This window comes from Prunus mume, linkage group LG8 (assembly GCF_029339155.1).
Source record: "Prunus mume cultivar Tortuosa linkage group LG8, ASM2933915v1, whole genome shotgun sequence".
Lineage (NCBI taxonomy): Eukaryota > Viridiplantae > Streptophyta > Magnoliopsida > Rosales > Rosaceae > Prunus > Prunus mume.
The window spans coordinates 22,387,109-22,405,854 of NC_142705.1; the positions used below are offsets into that span (position 1 = coordinate 22,387,109).

At 38.2% G+C, this 18,746-nt stretch overlaps 1 protein-coding gene and 1 long non-coding RNA gene across 2 annotated transcripts; one reads left to right on the forward strand and one right to left on the reverse strand.

Moving 5' to 3' along the window:
• Positions 1-902: 902 nt before the first annotated feature.
• Positions 903-2,883, forward strand: LOC148915074 (protein FAR1-RELATED SEQUENCE 5-like). The gene is made up of 3 exons (XM_089043399.1): positions 903-1,143; positions 1,235-2,445; positions 2,832-2,883. Exons 1-3 carry the CDS (start codon positions 1,111-1,113, stop codon positions 2,881-2,883), a joined length of 1,296 nt encoding a protein of 431 aa, XP_088899525.1. The 5' UTR covers positions 903-1,110.
• A 10,953-nt stretch (positions 2,884-13,836) lies between these two features.
• LOC103342316 (uncharacterized) lies at positions 13,837-14,785 on the reverse strand. Its single transcript, XR_514825.3, has 2 exons — positions 14,525-14,785; positions 13,837-13,944 (listed from the first exon to the last, which is right to left on the reverse strand). It is a non-coding gene; the product is annotated as an uncharacterized LOC103342316 (long non-coding RNA).
• Positions 14,786-18,746: the final 3,961 nt, after the last annotated feature.

Below are 18,746 nucleotides of genomic sequence, written 5' to 3' on the forward strand. Positions count from 1 at the left end.
AGCCAACAGTTGCTCGTGGGATCGACCCCGTACTTACAAAATCTATACCTCAATAGATTCGTGCACTTGCGGGTATTTTTAATTGGATGATTGCACATTAATTTCTGTCAATTTACAATATAACAACTCACAATGTCTAAATCTCTCAGTAGTTGGCAGGCACTTTGTCTGTGGTAAGTGTTTTTCTCCTCTTTTCTTCCTTACCCAAATACATACTGGTTTTGTGCATTTCAATGTCATGGTTGCTAATATAGAAAAGATGAACAAATGAATCAGCATCTCGAAATGGAAATAGTGGTCAAAGGCCAAAAGTTTCTACTTCTGGTTTGAGTCTAATTTGGTATGTTTTAATTTAACTTTGTCTATTGGATTTGGATAACTTGTTCTAATGGTATTGTAGGATGAATTCGGATCCTTTGCTTGGTTTGGGATACCATAACAATATGGGTGATTTTATTGGCACCCCATTAATTGCTCTTTACACCACATACTAATTTTAAATATAAATAACTTATTTTACCCTTGTACACAATTACCGTTAAGGACAATAAAAATTAAAATTAAAATTAAAATTGCTCACTACACCCTACATATATTCCTGCAACCCTAGTTTGTCTTTTTTCTCAAACTATCATGTTCCTAAACCCTAAACCCAAGATTTATAAGTTTATACTAGTGAAAAAATATATTGTATTTATTCATGAAGGGTGAGATTGAAGTTCGAGATGCTTCGAATGAGGTACGAGTTTATTTTTTGGCGTTTTGCAAGTTTAGTATTTCATAATACTGGTTGTGTTCAGCACATCAGATCGAACGCGATGATAATTTCGTGGGATGTCACCGAAAAGTTGCACCTTTTTCGATCGGATTTCACCGGTGAGAAACTTAATATTCGGTGGGGATCCACCGTAAGATGGAACGTAGTTCAGTGGTGTACTACCGAAATTTTACCCGCGTTTCAGTGGCATCCAACCGAAATTTATTTATTTTTTCAGTAACTTATTGCCGACCACAAATTTAATCCAAGTTATTTTGATCTTACTCCCATTGAAGGAACAAAATCAAGGTGACGCCCCTACTGAAGGCAACAATGTGGGAACAGAATGTGTAATGGACTATAGTGATCAATTCACAACGTATTCGGTAATTATTTGTCTGAAATCCTTTGTAGTATCATTAACGTGGCATTAATGTTTCAAATTTTATATTTAAATAATATGAGTTTTATGTGTAGATATTCAATGGTAGAGATGCATTACTTCGATGGGCTCGTGAACAAGGAAAATTGAATAATATTGTCATTGTAATTAAAAGGTCTGATTATGGAGGTGAGGGCAAGAGGAGACCTCGTGTAATACATGCTTGTGAGAGGAACGGTAACTATAAGTCTTGCAAGTCTTGTGAGACAACTGATATAAGGTCGGATGCAAATAGTGATATGAAAAAATGTGCTAGGGACACTGGTACCAAGAAATGTGGATGCCCGTTCTTGTTAAAAGGTGTCAATATTGGTGATGGGGATGATTGGAAGTTGGAGGTGGTTTGTGGAGTACACAACCATCCTATTTCAGAGTATCTTCAAGGTCATTCATTTGTGGGGCGACTTACTGAAAAGGAGAATGCCTTGTTGGTGGACATGTCTAAGAGTTTGGTGAAACCCAGAGATATTTTGGTCACCATTAAAGATAGAGATGCAATGAATGTTTCAACTATGAAGACAATATACAATGCTAGGATCCGAAATAGAACCAAAGAATTTGCTGGGAGAACCCAAATGCAACAATTGCTTACTAAGTTATCCGAACATAATTATATTGAGTGGCATAGGACATCTGGTGATATTGTAACTGACCTGTTTTGGACACACCCCATTAATATTGATATTTTGCGCGCATTTCCACATGTACTTATCATGGATTGCACCTATAAGACTAATAGGTATCGTTTCCCACTATTGCAAATTGTGGGGGTGACATCTACTAATATGACATTCTCTGTTGCGTATGTGTATATGAATGCTGAGAAGGAAGACAATTACACATGGGCATTGACTGCGTTGAGGAGTTTGTTGGATGATAATTGTCTTCCTGGTGTTATTGTCACCGATCAAGAGTTAGCACTCATGAATTATATTACGTCTATATTTCCGAAAGCACGACATTTATTATGTAGATGGCATATTAACAAAGGAGTGTTGGCAAAGTGCAAGAAGTTATTTGGGACCCTCAAACAATGGAAGCAATTTAATGAGGATTGGAATACTTTGGTTGGTTCAGAAACGGAGGAGGAATATTGGCGTTGTTTGCGACAGATTGAGTCTAAGTTCAGTGAATTTCAAAAAGCTCTTGAATACATACATGAAAATTGGTTAAATCCATTTAAAGATAGGTTTGTGGCCGCATGGATAGACACTTGTATGCATCTTGGATCGACAACCTTAAATAGGTAAGTATTTTAGTCAACTTTTGATATGTTAATTTGAAAATTTATTTTGCTTCAGGAAAATTTATTATTGTTATCAACATAGCAGAAAGTGCACATGCAAAGTTGAAGCGACAGCTCCACTCAAGCCAACTTAACTTTGAGAGATCATGGGTGACTATACACTCATTGTTAGAGCTGGAGCACACAGAGATTAAGGCATCTTTTGAAAAGAGTCGATGTTTTATTCAACATAGGTTCAAGCATCTGGAGTTGAGAGAGTTAGTAGGTTTTGTTTCTATAAAGGCTTTGAGTGTAATTGTGTGCGAGTTAGAAAGGTAAATTCAGTTTACTTATTGCATGTACATATATGGTTTACAAAGTTAACATTGTAATTTTTTTGCAATCAGGTTAGAGACAGATGGGGTGGATGCTTTATCATGTGGTTGTGCTATTCGTTGAACCCACCAATTACCATGTGCACATGAAATTGCGAAGTATAGAGAGCGTGGTGTACCAATACCACTTGATGTCATGCATTCACATTGGAGGAAATTAGATATCATCAATATAGGAAACAGTAGTCATGGCACAACTTCACCAGGAAGGTCACAACTACAAAGATTCAATATGTGGTATGAACAACAAGATGGTGAGAAGAAGAGACGAGTCCACATGACATTGGAGGAGCTAATGAACCATGGTTATACTGCGCTTACTGAACCAAAAGAGAAGTTGAAGACCAAAGGGAGACCGCAAAAAGTTGACACTTCTACTCGTCGTTTGCCACTGCATTTGAGATTGCTAAGGCCTCCATTGCTCTACCTAAAAATAAACCAAAGCAAAGTCTCATTGCCTCACTCAAAATAAAATCGAAGAAAAGTACCATTGCAGTGCCAAAAAAAAAAGAAACATGGTTGCTTCTAGTTCCATGTTGTCTAATCCAAAAAAATTTAAGGTATGTACTACAAATGTTTTATTTTACAATGTGTTATTACCATATAACTAATATTTTGTTTTGTTTTCAGCTCTATAAGCCTCGCAAAAACCAATCAGCGTTCGATACATATATGCATATAGAGAAATTCCCTGAGGGTATTAGGAAATATATCACTCACCAGACATGTATGTGCTCATACACCCATGCCTCCAGCAAAGTCATGTACCCAGCAATCTGCTTCACCTTAGACCTCGAAGCTTGGCCTAATTGTCTATACAACCATGCTAAGCACCCAGAACCCCATGAGTAACCAGCAACACTATCAAGGTTTCTAAGTAGTCTAAGGTACACAATTTGGACTCTTGTGCCAATCTTGTCAACAAACAAAGTGTAACCCAAGAGATATAGCAAATATGCTCTGGCCGAATACATGATGTACTCCTCTGAATCTGTGTCTGAAACATTGGAGAGTCGTGCCCGTAACCATGACAAACTCACATACTCATCACTGTATTGGTGCAATTGTTCAGTAGCCTCTTCATTAGTCACTCATAAGTACTTAACTAACAACTCAAAATTTGTGTCGTCGTCATCTCCAAGAGGAGCAACCGCTGTACCAGACACAGGAATGCCTAAAATAGATGACACATCATCCAATGTGATGGTCATCTCACCAAAAGGCATGTGAAAGGTGTTCGTTTCGGGATGCCACCTCTCAATAAATGTAGATACCACAATCTTATCAGCATTCCGATAAGAACACCTAATAAGGTGCTCTAATCCAGACCTCTGAATGTACCCTTTGAATATACCATTATTTGGATTACCCCACCAATTCCACTCACGAAGGGTAGATGTTTTCGACATGCACCTAAGGGCTCACATTCCTAGTTAAACAAAAAAACAAAATTAAGGTTAGTTACTGTGAACCAGACTTATATTCTACCTTCTATTGTCACAGTAAAATGACTTACCCGGTTATTCCAAATTGCAGCTGCTATGTGAGTTTTAAAACTCGTAAGTAAAGATGGATCAATAGGACCTACTCGAGATGGCTCAGTAGGCTCGGCATGTACCTCAACATTACTATCCTCAGTAGTAGCTACATCTTCAACCTCTACGTCAACATTACTATAATCAGTAGGAACTACATCTTCAACCTCTGTAGTATCCTCAATGTGATCTTGGGGAGCCGCTCTCTGTCTCCTCGCTGAGGCCGTGGGACGCTGTCTATTAGGTTGGGATGATGAAGCTTCCATAGTACGCCTGCGAATCCTCTTCATATATAAAAATAAACAATATTAAGTACACACTCAGAACGTATTCGGTACATAATCACTAAAAATGGAAATAAATTCGGTGGACAATCAAAAAAGAATACATATGTGGTGGAGTACCACTGAAAAACCGAAAGAAATTCGTGGGAGTCCTCTGAAAAATAAAATGATTCGTGGACTACCACCAAACAAGGTAACAATTTCGGTGGTAACCCACCGAAAGTACAGTTCAATTCGTGGACTACCACTGAAGCAATGTAATCATTTCGGTGGCAATCCACCGAAACTAGAATCCATTTTCGTAAAACCAGGTTCGAACTACCTAGAACCTTGAAATCAAAATCAATATCAATATCAGACTTTGGCTTTTCAAAAGTGAAATCAAATGTAGGCTTAATCAACACTTAGAAACGTAAATATATAAATCAAATTTGAAATCAAACCTTGAATAAGGATTTGTGAGAACTTGACCTTCAATGGCTTTCGGGTTTGCAGAGATGGAGATGGGTGTGATGGTTCTGTTTCAGAGATGGTTTGGGTTTGCTGGAGGCGATGGCAAAGGGCTTCTTCGATGGTGAGCAAAGATCTGCGATGGCAAAGGGATGAGTTCTTCGATGTTCTGCGACGGAGGCGATGGCAAAGGGCTTCTTCGATGGTTCTGCGATGGAGGTTGGTGTAAATGGGATGGGGTGTGCGAGAGGGTGTGTCTGCAAGAGGAGAGAATTTTTGGTGAGGTGTGGCTGGATATCAGATGAGGTGGGGTTTGATTTCAAATGGGGTGTGGCTGAAAGGGAAGGGGGTTTTCGGTGGGTGGTTAGGGAATGGGGTTTATGAGGGCAATTTAGGGAAAAAAAAGGGGTTTAATGAGTAATTTGAAATTTTATTAAAATTTAGTGAGGTGTAAAAAATTATGGGGTGTAAAGAGTAATTTATGGGGTTCATATAGAATTTCCCTAACAATATACAAAGAAAAAAAATATTTGTTCGAACTCATTTGAATTGTAATGTTTGTTACCATAAAGCCAACCTCAAATTGTTGTAAATGAATATGCTTTGCAACTAGACCTGGCAAACGGGTCGTTTTAACTAATTTCGGGTCGTGTTCGTGTTAACCCGTTAAGTTAACAGTGGTGATATTTATGACATGACCCGTAACTTAACGGGTGAAAATTATCGACTCAAACACGAATTGCTACAATTTAAGTAAAAACCCGCACGACCCGTTAAGAAGAAAAAAACAAAACAAAAAACAAAAACCTATCGCCAATGCTAACTCTTCTTTCCCTAAACTTTTCTTCCCTCTTTTCCTCTTCATTTCATTCCCCCCCAAGACAAAAACTTTTCTCTCTCACAGATATCTTACAAAATTGGTCCTCTGTCTCTGTCTCTGTCTTCACCACTTTCATAGTCACTCTCATTCAATTCAACCTTAAAACCCAACAACAACAGCAAAAACATAGGAATAAAGAAAATTGACTGAGAGATAAAGGCTTAGGCTGAGAGAGATGAGGAACTACATGAAGAAATCTAAAATCTTAGGTGACGTCGCCATGATGGAGGTCTCCGTTTCACCAGTCTTCTCTTGGCTGGGTTGAGTCTGTTGAGTGGAAAGAAGAAGAGAATATAAAAAGGGAGAGATAGAGAATGATGGAAAGAGGAAGAAGAAAAGGAAAAAGAGAGAGATGGAGAGAAGGGGAGAAGGGAAAAGAAGAAGAAAAAAGGTGAGAGTCACGAAGAGAGAATGGGTTGAAGGAAAAATAATATTAAAAATGAGAATGGAAGAGATGGAGAGATGAGAAATGACATAAAAATAAAAATAAATAAATAAATAAGGGTCTGTTTGGTGTTAAGAATTGAGATATTTTTCAAAAAAACTTTTTGCAAAATTACAAAATTACCCTTCTTAACGGGTGGATGCGAATATTCGTGAATTGACCCGACACGACCCGTTAGCTTCACGGGTGACTAACGGGTTCACCCGTTTTCAACCCGACCCATTAAGCTCAACCCAAATACTGATAATTTTGTGCAAATTCGTGTCGTGTTAACGAGTCGTGTGTAATATTACCAAGTCTATTTGCACCCAGATTTTCACCTCCAACGAATTGTGTCTCATCATATGCTTTACTCAACTAACTATCAATTTAGCAGTATATCTCTCAATTTTATTAGGTAAGGAAGACTTCGAGTTCCTCCCTATCTCAAATATTTATTTATTTACAAATAACTTTTTTTTTAAATGAAAACATGGTAAAGTGATCTAAATAATCACCTAATTTTCTGTAGGTGGTTTTTCGTTCCAACAGCTCCATATGGACATGAACTGCTATTAAGAGAGTGAATGATGTCACCCTTTTGCCTGAGTTTAAGAATCAAACCCCAAAGCACTCCGAAAGCTTATGAATCCTTAGGGATTTTCTCTCTCCAAGAGGATTAGAAATGACTAAAGAGAGCATAAAAGGCACTATGGCACAATCTTATTGCTACCTCAACCATGCACTTAGCGTCGTCGGCAGTAGCTCCTTTGGTAGGGATAAGGTCACACTGCTTGTGGCACTAGTTCTCCAGTTCTCATTGCCTAAAGTTCAAAGCATGCACTGTAGCTTTTACTTAATCAAAGTGAGATGACATCCCTATGTTATGGATGACCAGTGCCCCAAAAATGGCTCACACTAAATTCCTCAACAAGTTAAGTAGGAATTCCATGCGAAATCCTAACCCTTAGTTTGGATGAGGAAAAATAACTGGGAATTTGGTTAAAAGCAGAGAATTTAAATGGAGAAATTGATAATTCCCTTGTTTGGCAACTTAAGCGCAAAATTTATTAAATGATCTGTAGAAAAGAGCGTGGAAATTTGGGCATCAAATTTCCAAGTTTAATTTCTACCAAAATATGTGTAATTCACAATTTCTATAGAGCAGGAATTCATTTTTTCCCAGCACCAAAACTCACAATAAAACTCAGCTACAAAAATTATCTTCTGCCAAATCTCAAAGATACAACCAAAGAAGGAAGGAGAAGGAGTTCTTCTTGAGTTACATGTTGTCTCTATGCATTAAATTTGAATGTTAGTCTTCAAGCCTATCTCTCTCCCCGTCAACTCATGTTTTTCTATTTTAGGGTTACCATGATTTCTGAATGGATATCACAGTTGGGTGTTTTAGACTAAATTTTTGAATATATTATGAATGGATTTTGTGATCTTTGCAACACTATGGCTGGATTTTGGGAAGTTTTAACAAAAATACTATGTGCCCATGGATATTGGTGTGCAATGTTTTCCTGCAGCTCTGTATGTTACTTAGTGTAGGGGACTTTTTCTTCCTGCAGCTATAATGGGCTGGGCTGCCGTAAAGGGCAGACTCGAGGAGACTGTCCCCTTTGTTTGGGTTCAAAATTAAGCCCCAAAAATACTTCAAAAGGGCAGCAAAGCCTTAGGAAATATTTTGGCTATCTTCACCAACCAGAATAATGGTAGCTTACAGATGGTTTTGGCATGCTTACAGATAATCCTTTTAGCTCAACGTGAGTGGCATGTGGCATGGGAGAAAAATCAACACGAGTTTAGCACTAAGAGAGAATTTAGGCTTGCTTTATGAGAAAAGAAAGTGTTAAGGTAAGGAAGGAGATGTTTTGTAAGGGATTTGGCTAGGAAATGGAAAATGAAGAGCAAAGTTCTTCTGGCAAGTGCTAGAAGAACAAAATGGAGAAGGAGATGAACAGTGCACAAGGTTGCTGGGTTTTTGCAAGTTAGAGAGAATGTCCGCTCTCTGAATCTGAGTTGCTCTCGTTAGGTAGGATTAGCCTCAATTTATAGCCGCTGGAAACCACCATTTTTCAAGAAACCCTAATGGCTTCTACCCATTTTGGCTAAGTTTTTTCCTCCTTTCTCCTCTTCTTCTTTGACTTCCCTATCTTGGCAAAAATTACCTCTGTCTATTTGCACGAATTCAGGAAATTTGGGAGTTCAATGCCCCATTTCCTGCAGCTTGTTCAAGGGGAACTTCCATTCTTGGCTCTGTTTTTTCTTCTTTCCTTCCCCTTCTTTGGCCAAATCTGATGAAGGAAAGGAAGTGAAAATATATGCTGGTCCAAAGGGTGCTTCTGACACCTGCAGGCTAGTATTCATTGGTTCTTTGAGCGATCTGGCTTGGAACTTGCTCCCTGCATGTGATGGAACCTCCCAAAGCAACTTTGCTCAATGAATCACAACCTTCCTCACGTGGCTTCTATTTTTTCAAAAGGGCTGAGGCTTTTGTGGGATATTTTTTGGGGTTTTATATGGGCCAAGGTGGTTCCCTAAGCAAATGGGCTTTTTGTTAAACATTGTGCTTTTTGTTTGTATTAATAGGCTACTTTGCTTGGGCTATTGTGCTATTTTCTCTCTTATGTTTACCCACATGTTTGGGCCTAAGAAATGGGCTGTCGAGGCTCCCAAGCAATCCGAGACTTTCTATTTCCGCCCATTAATGGGTCTCATGTGATTTATTATCCATACCACAACCCACTCAAGCAAGCCCGGTGTTTGAGTGGCTTGGGCCCACTTAGGCTTGTAGCGTGGTTGAGTGTGAGATAACGATTTCGCTTGGCATGGCATGTCGCTTGGCATGTTTTAATTTATCGTCCTGCAATGTTTAATTTTGGCATGGGCTTGTAGACCCGGTATATTTTATCTCAACCCTTAGCGAATTTATTTATTTAGCGTGGCACATGAACTGTAATTCGCATGTGATGGATTTTGTGTACTCTTCTTTACGCTTTTTCTTAATGGATGTCGTTTGGTGATAATTTATTCGGGCCCAATCATGAATTTTTTGGGTTTCAACACTTACCTTTATCGCTTTATGCTTATTAATGCTTTTGTCTTCTATGCTTTCTATATGGAATATGGTTTTGCCTAAAAATAATTTGTTTGATGTCTTAGTTTTTCACTCTCTTTTTATCCTTTTCTTGCTTGTCTTTATATATTTTTCTTCCCAATAGTTCGACCATATGTTGCTACACATATTCACAAGTTTAGTTGTTTGCTCCTCCTTGCCCTAAACCCTAAGGCCCTGTTTGGTTCACGAAATGAATTTGAGGGGAAATCATTTCCCATGTCATTTCAAGGAATAGAAAATGGAAGATTCATTTTCCATGTTTGTAATGCTGAGAAAGTAACTGGGAGATAGCACTTTATTTCATTTCTCATGTTTGTTTAAAGTAGGAATGAAAAACAAAGTTTGTACAAATTTTCAATTATACCCATATTAAACTAAATAAAAAAAGAATGCATTTAATAATATATTGTAATTCTAAATTGTTAATAGGGACAGGGACAAAATGGTCATGAAAAATATGTATTTAATGTTTGTTCATTTCCCCAAACTTTCCCATAAGGAGGGAAAACAAAATCCAAGTTGGGAGAATGGCTTCACTTTCCCTTACTTTCCTTTGGGTCGGGCAACGATTTCTCATTTGTGAACTTACCAAACATGGGAAAGTAATTAATTTCCCATTCCCAAGTCTCCTTTCCCATAAACTAAAGAGGGTTTAAGTGTTTTCTTGGATTGTTATCAACTATAATATATTGAGAGGTTTGACCCAAAAAAAAAAACTATATTATATTAAGAGTACAAGGCATGTGCATTACATTAAGTCAAAGTAGATTCAACTAGAAAAAAGATGATAAGTGTGGATGAAGATTATGTTCGGGAATAATATGTGAAGGTGAATATATTAAAGCTATTTTTTTTTATACAAATTTATAAATAAACTCAATCCTAGACATGTATTTATAAAAACCCAAACACTATTTAAACATAAACACACCCAAAATCAACAATCAGATATTTTTTGGGTATGTTTATAAACTGATTTCTGTGTGTAATGATAGGTCTTGTGTGTTTATAAAGTGTTTTGAGTGTTAGGTTTTTATAATTTCAACCCCATTTTGAGTTGCTTTAAGAAACTCCTTTTTTAATCATGTGCCTCTGTACAAATATTTATTAGTTTCTTATAGGGGTGGGCACGGTTCGGTTCGGCCTGATTTTCAGTCAAAATTAGAACTTGAACCATACTGTACATCCGGTTCGATCCGGTCCGATTCTAATGAAAAATTAATGGCTCAACCAAACCAATCCAAACCGGTTCAGATCCGGTTCGATTCCGGTTTTCTCAGTTTGAACCGGCAAACAGTCCCAGCTTTGTTTTTATTTTTTGTTTTTTGAATTTTTCCCAGATCTATAATCCCAACTCTATTTTCTTTTTTCTTTTTTTTGGATTTTTCCCAGATCTATAATCCCAGCTCTGTTTTCGTTTCTGTATTTTTGGATCTTTCCAAATCTACATCAGATCTACAATCCCAGCTCTGTATGACGAAACAAGTCCCCAAGATCGACAAGATGTTGTCTGGTCAGCGTGCTCAAAGAAGGAGACAGACTCCAGGGAGAGAGCTGGAGCTGTGCTGGCTCGTGTGGGTAGCTAGGCTCGGATGCATGTGGGGACTAGAGCCCAGTGGAAGGCGATGGAGGTGCAGGGGATGTGGTTGTGGCAGCATGAGGGGGAGAGGAAAATACAAGGTCAGCATCACAGAGAAGAGAGAAAGAAGAAGAATAAAGAGTCAGTATAGATGAGAGAAAATAAGAAAGAGTCAGCAGCACAGAGAAGAAAAAAAAAAAAACAAAAAAGAAGAAAGAGTCGGCAGCACAGAGGAGAGAAAAGAAGAAGAAGAAAAAAGAAAGAAGGAAGAAGAAAAAAGAAAGAAGAAGAAAATAAAAAAAAGAAGAAAAAGGAATCGGCAGCACAGAGGAGAGAAAAGAAGAAGAAGAAATGTCGGCAGAGGAGAAAAGAAGATTTTTGGAAAGAGAGATTATGGAAGGGACGACTAGGGTATGAAAAATGGTTTGAGAGAGTGGTACAAATGAGCATAAAGAGCTGGGCTTGGTTAAGAAATAGAGTTGGGCCTGGTGAGATGGTTAAGAAATGGAGTTGGGCCTATTTATTTATTTGACTTTTGGAGTTGGGCTTGGTGTGGAGAGGTCTAATTAATATATTAAAATTATATATATTTTAATTTGACCGGTTCGGTTTGACTCGGTCTGGTTTTTGAAGGCATGGAATTGGAACCAGAATCGGTTAGAACCGGTTCGGTTTTATTTTTTGACTGGTTGTTGACTTTTTTGGTCAACATGGTTTTTTCAGTTTTTTGCGAATTGGTTTTGTTCGGTTTTGCAGTTCCAATGCTCCACCCCTAGTTTCTTATTGGACTTTGACTATTTGTTTGGTAGTCTCATGACAATGATAGAGGTTTTTGATTTAAAGTTATTGAAAATTGGGAAGATATAGTAGATTTGTATGGCAAATAGATCTACTGGAGGGGAGTGCTGAAACTGATGTAGATGCAACTGAGGTTATGACTCCTCCTACCAATGAAGTTGAACATCTTAATTTGGATGGTGATACACAAGGTTTTAGAACATATCCATGTTATTGATGATATTTCACCCAACTCAACCAATGGTAAAAAAAAAAAATGTGCATCAAATTCTTCTAATATTCTTTATATAAAGAAAAAAAAGGAGCATCCAAAGATGTTACTGATTAGAGTGCTAGAATGATTTTATCATTTAAAGAGTTTATCGGCACTAATATCAAGAACCTCCAGCAGAGATATGCCGAAGTACAAGCAATATCAAGTCTTAGTAAAAATGAACAACTCAAAGCATGTGCTTGACTAATAGAAAATGACAAACAATTTCACATGATGAAAGCATTCCCAATATAGGAAAGAAAAAAGTCTGTTGCTTATGTTCATTGCACGTGGGAGTGATTTGAATTGCTAATATGTTAAGTTTTCTTTTTTCAATTTGTTGACCTCTTTAGTTCATAAAACAATATGTTATTTTCTATTTGGAGTACATTCTATGTTGGTTGTTAGTGTTTTTTGCTTTTGATATAAATGTCATTCATGAGTTAGAAATAAATTATCAATTTCATAAAATATTTAATTTCTGACATTTACAATTTCGATGAGCTATCCAAACATTGAAATTTCCATCATTTACAATATCCGAACACTGAAATTTAAATGACAGATATCAAAATGCCCTCTCTCTCCCCGTGCATCAGGGACTTCATGCGATTTGATAATCAACTTGAGTTGAAATTTATTGAGAAAATTCTCAATGCAGTCAGGACCCCAAATCAAACAAATGCCTCTCTATATTTGAAGAAAGATCAGGATTCATTGAGGATCCAACCACATCACGTCACCAAAAATCAAGTTGGGGCCTTTCTTGATGCTCCATGAGGAGGTCCCAACTTGGTTCCTAGTGACATGATGTGGTCGGATCCCTTAATGATCCCTGGTCTTTCTCCAAATATAGAGAGGCATTGGTCTGCTTTGGGGTCCAGACTGCACTGAGAATTTTCTCAATAAATTTCAACTCAAGTTGATTATCAGATCGCATGAAGGCCCTGATGCACGGGAAAAGAGGCCAAGTACTGGTGGATCACATGAATGCCCTTTTTTATGTTGCAGTACTTCATGCTGTGAGATTACTAATTACAAACTTGGACATTACCGATTACAAACTTCTTCGCGTGGCCTTCTCCTCACCAAAGCAGGTATCGCCTACGGTGCTGAGTGCGTGGTGGAGGCAGCAACAAGATCGTCCCATAGTGCCCTTTTCTGTTCTCTTAAGTCGTGCCCAAGTGGCCCCATACTTGCAACTGATTTGGGAACCAAAAGCCATTTAAGAATTCTCAGTCTTCTTTTACTTTTATCACAGTATAAGTCAACAAAACTATAAATATGCTGACCTTCCAATTAGGTAGAAATAGAATGGACAATCCGGTTCACCCTATTAGAAGCAAAAGATACATGATCAAAATAAATTTACAACATCAAAAAGCTGTTAAATCAAAAGAAGAAAGAAATAACTAAAAATCTGGACGTAATGTAAACAGAATAATAAAAGGCTCATGTGTTGCTTCGTCCTTACCGGTCTTGCAGGAAGCTCCTTGGAGTCAAATGATAGTGCAGGGCTGAATGAAACAAGAGGCTTCACACTAAATTTAGTTCCCTCCTGCTGAATTGTTGTCCCAGTTTCTCCAATTGTATTCTCTTGCTCGGCTGGTGGTATCAGGATATCTTTCGGGTGATGAAATTTGCAGGTTGCACCAAACTTACATTGCTCCTTTTTCAAGTGGAACTGTTTAAAAATTATGAAATGGAATATAAGCAAATCTACATCATAGATAGATAGATAATGTGGCTCTCCAGGTCTCTCAGGAAGGGATTCACTTGGAGCGACATGCGGAACCTAATGAACCAATCATAAACTTCTGTTAGTTATTGCAATATAACTTTTGTCTCATTATCAATTAATAAGCAAATAGAAAATAGCATACAAACAGCTGCAATCTATGATCAACAAATTCAATTTCTAACATTAATAGATTCCTGATCTAAGGTGAAATCTGTGGAGAACTGACTTGATGAAAGTAAGCTTGAAATACTGATCAGTTTCAAACATTACTAATTCAAGCAAAAAAACATATTCATACTTGCTGATAAGCAAATTAAAAAGTACACATAGAATCAGAAATACAATTGCATACAAAATTAACTTAGAAATAAGCTAATTCGAGCAATGTATTCATGCATCAAAGCAGCAACTGCATCCCCACTCTTTGATCTCTATGATACTACGATTAGAAACTTCCAGTAAACTTCTGTGTTAAAGCAATGAACTTTAATCATAACCATATTCAAGATTCTCACTTTCTTATCAAACAAACAATAAAAAATAACATCAGAACAAAAATTCGAGTTAAAATGTGAAAAATATTGCAGCCCAGAAATTTTCCCAGTAACCAAACAGAGAGCGGAAAGTGAGGAACCTTCAGAGGGTCGTTTCACGCCGGGCTCGACATCGGGAGATGGCCATGAAGACTAGGACATCAAATGCAACGTCGCCAGATACATAGAGCTACTTCGGCTATGGTCGTCGGTGGCGGAGGTCCAAGGGTCCAACTCGGAAAGGTACCGGAGGGTCAGGTCTGATAGGTAGGAGTCGGTTAGGGCACGTGAGGTGTAGACGCCGGAGATGCCGGCTGTGGCGGCTGCAGCAGCAGCGGCTTATTGTGCTGCGCCGTATCCGTAGAGATGGCTCGACCCTAAATCCCCAATTTATATGCAGATGCAGCAGCTGCCCTAGCGTAGAAACTGTGAAATCGGATTCAGGACACGTGTCCCATTTCGACTTTTTACACAGTTCGATTTTGAGGGGTGAGTGGGGTAATTTTATTTCAACTCGAACAATTTTACTTCTGTTAGGCCTTCTCCAACCCATGAGAGGCTAAATTCAAATTTCCTCCCTCTAAAAAGTGATTATTTGGATTTTGCCCGGATTTAAATCGTTTCTTCTTCCAACCCTCCAGACTCAAATTTTAAGTCCGCAAGTTTATTTAAATTGTTTAAGAATTTTTTAAGTCGAGTTTTTTTAATGGATAACTTTTCTTCATTTAATCTTTTTAAATAACATCATAATTTAATTTTTTGAACAATTTGACCTTAAAAAATTTGAAATTCCATAAAAAAAATTTAATGGAAACAACCAGCATGTGGGCCCTAGCAATACTATTTGATTTTTTTATATTAAAAAAAAGGAAAAGCCCAACGACTAGCTTATAGTGTCGACATGTGGCCCATGCCACGACAAGCCCATTAGAAAATGTAACTAGTGCAGTCCCACCATTTTTCGAAGCACATGGGCTATGCCACCTCAAGATGGGTCCAATGAATAGTATTGGTCAAGCAATACTGGATCCATATTTGGGTCCAAATTTGGGTTTTCCCAAATTTTGGATCCTTCCTTTCTTGAGTTAGGAGAGGTTTGGGGGGATATTTTGAGTTTGAGTCCAAAGCCATCTTTGAGGCCAAATCCAAATAATCCCAAATTATAACCTAATTTTTATAAAATTGTAGCAATGGTCCTTGGACTAAGACTAAACTTTATTTTTCGTCCTTCATATTTTTAAATTGTTACGGCGGTATTTTAATTAGATCTCATGTTGCATCATTGGTCTTTCCATCAACTTAGTTAAATTTTCTGTCACAATATATATATATATATCTCTCTCTTTCCTCTGCGCTCACCCACTTTCCCCAATGATTTCTTCTTCCCCCAACCCCAGCACCCAAGAACCCATAACCTCTACCCTAGCTCAGAACCCCAAAGACCCACAAACCCATAACCTCACCCCTTCCTCCGCCCCAGATCTTATCAAAATAGAGAAGCAGAGGCATCTTTTCTTTTGCTTCTAGATTTGTGAAGAGACATTAGTTCAATCTTTGAAGGAGGCTAAAATGATAGAGGGTTGGAGGATGGCTGAAATGACATTAATAAGTGAAGACACTCTTTCCTCTAGTTGAATACTAATAGAAGAGGAGTAGACTTCAGAAGAAACCCAGCACTCTTTCCACTCTCCAAATAGTAATTCGGTTCTTTCAGTTCCAGCAATACATTTAGGTAGAGAACATATTGATGGTTCATAATGACATTCGTCCCAAATTAACCATCAAGTAGAAGTATATTCTTTAATCTTAAATTGCAAAAGCCTCATCACTGAACAGATAAAAGTCCCAAGAACAGACAACAAAACCATCAAAAGAAATTTCTCTCTCCCGCAATCCCCTACTTTCTTGTTTACTTTAGATTTGCTAGTTTCTTGGTCAGGTGTATTAATTTGCTAAGAGAAATTGGTCACTTCTTATGGCTATGTGTTTGTGTATTGGCAAAATTTAAGCTACGGGTTGATGTTCTGGTTCTTTTTTTTTGGGGAGGGGGGATGGGAGAGAGGGGATGTTAATCATCTCTCTCTCTCTCTCTCTCTCTCTCTCTCTCTCTCTGCTTATGGGTTGGGGTTTTGGTTTAGGGTGCAGGTGCAAGGTTCAGGGTTCGTTGAGAGGGAAGAGAGAAATCGGGGCTAGGAAGAAATTTAGGTGGGTGAAGAAATCTGGGTGAGAAATTGCAGGGGAGGGGAGAAATCGGGGCCAGAGAGAGAGAAAGATTTGATTTATATTTTACATTTTTATGTGAAAAGACATTTTTGTCCATGCCAAGTAGAACTTGTCATGATTTTAACTGGAAAGTTGACTGAGATGATGAAAGGGACGATTTCTGAAAGTAGAGGCATAATTAAAATACCACCGTAAAAGTAAGGGCGGTTTCAGTTTGAAGAAAACTCAGGATATGAATCAAGCTCTCCTAGCTAAAGTTGGCTGGAGATTATTGAAGAAGGATGAAGGGTTGTGGTCCCAAATTTTGAAAAGAAATATATTAAGAGTCATTCCTTTTGTGAGCCTAATATGGTCCCAAAACAAAATAGTTCTCCTACCTGGAAAAGGATTATGTTTAGTGCTCAATTGCTTGACAAATGGTTAATTTGGAGGCTCGAGAAAGGCAGTAATGTTAAGTTTTGGGGAGAAATGGATCAGTAATGTGCCTCTGATGCAGACGATGGATCTTGCTCCTAATCTCCATTTGAATTCCCTTGTTTCTGATTTTTTTGTGAGTGGTTGGTGGGATGTGGAGAAGTTGAGGAGTGTTCTTCCTGAGGAATGGGTCCAAAAAGTTACTAGATGTTCAGCTAATTTTCAGGGCTTATTGGAGGATTGTCGATCTGAAACCTACTTCTTATGGGTTACTCTCTGTCAAGTCTGCTTACAGTTTGCTTTTTCAAGGGGCAGATTGGCTAAATCCTTGGTGGAGAGTTTTATGGAAGCTTCAAATCCCTCCTAAACTATAAATTTTCTTTTGGTTGGTTTTTCAGGAGAAAATTCTCTCCAATGAGCAGCGAGTTCGAAGGCATCTTACTAGGAATTGTGCTTGCGATTACTAGATTTTATTTTTACTGCTGCAAAGGATTGGTTTCAGGCAACTGTTGGAATTAATTGTGGAGCTAATAAGGTGCAAGTGTTGTGGCTTGGGTCCCTCCTGAAATTGGTGTGGTCAAGTTAAATATAGATGGGTCTCGCAGGGGCAGTACTAGTGCCATTGGTGCTGGAGGGATCCTGAGAGATCATTTGGATAAATGGATTAGTGGCTTTGCTGTCAATTTGGGCTAGGGAGAAGTGCTTTGTGGGGTCTGTTTTTTGGGTTGACTTTGGCTGTTGAGAAAAAAGTAGATGATATTGTTATTGAGATGGATTATGAGATTGTTGTGCTTACTATTCAGAGTAAGGTTTTGAATGCTTGTCATCCTAATGTTGGGCTGGTCAGTAGCTGTAAAAGGCTTATGAATTTGTTTTGAAGGATCAAGCTTCAACATATCTATAGAAAGAGGAATGATGTAGCTGATGGGTTGGCTACTTGGAGTCACAATCTGAATCTGCGCTGCTACTATCTTGAGGAGAGTCCTGCCTGGCTTGATTATTGTTGAGGCCCAAAAATCCAAGGGGCTAAGCCCAGATTAATTCTTGGCCCAACACAAATAATTGAATGCAAAAGAAGCCCAATCGAGATAAAAGAGAATTTGTAGAACGCACCAATGCAAGTTACGGGTCACGTGTCATGCCAAGCAAGCACGCGCAAAAGGGCCAAGAGCATGCCAACTTTACAAAATCACACTCACACATACCCATTCGATGTTACTTGGCCCGATTATAGCCTATCATGGCATAATAAAACTCAAGCACAAGCATCGTGCAAGAAGAGCCACTATTCTAACACCAAGCTATGTCACAAGCTTAAGTGGGCCCAAGCCACAAAATTACCTGGGGCTTGCTGAGAAGGTTGTGGTATGGAAGGAAACAAGCAATCACAAGGCCTACTGAGGGTTCGAGGAATGAAAGTTTTAAGCCACTTGGGAGCATTAAAACTCAAGCTCATTCCTCGGACCCAAATACATAGGTTAGCATGAGAGAAAGGGAAAAATGGTACAATGCCTTAGGAAGACATCTAGTAGCCTACATACTTAGATAAGCCTACATCAAAAGAATTCCCAAAATTAATAAAGCCACTTCCAGCAGCTTGACGAAAACCTATCAAACGCTGGAAATAACAAGCCAATAACCCAATACCATGCATACAAGCTCAGCCCAACAACTTATAAAAATATG

Bases quoted from the DNA above. Each gene is read 5' to 3' on its own strand.
- LOC148915074 (XM_089043399.1), top strand. From the start codon at position 1,111: ATGGACTATAGTGATCAATTCACAACGTATTCG. The intron at 1,144-1,234 runs GTAATTATTTGT...TTTTATGTGTAG, and splicing joins ATCAATTCACAACGTATTCG to ATATTCAATGGTAGAGATGC. The intron at 2,446-2,831 runs GTAAGTATTTTA...TTTTGCAATCAG, and splicing joins GGATCGACAACCTTAAATAG to GTTAGAGACAGATGGGGTGG.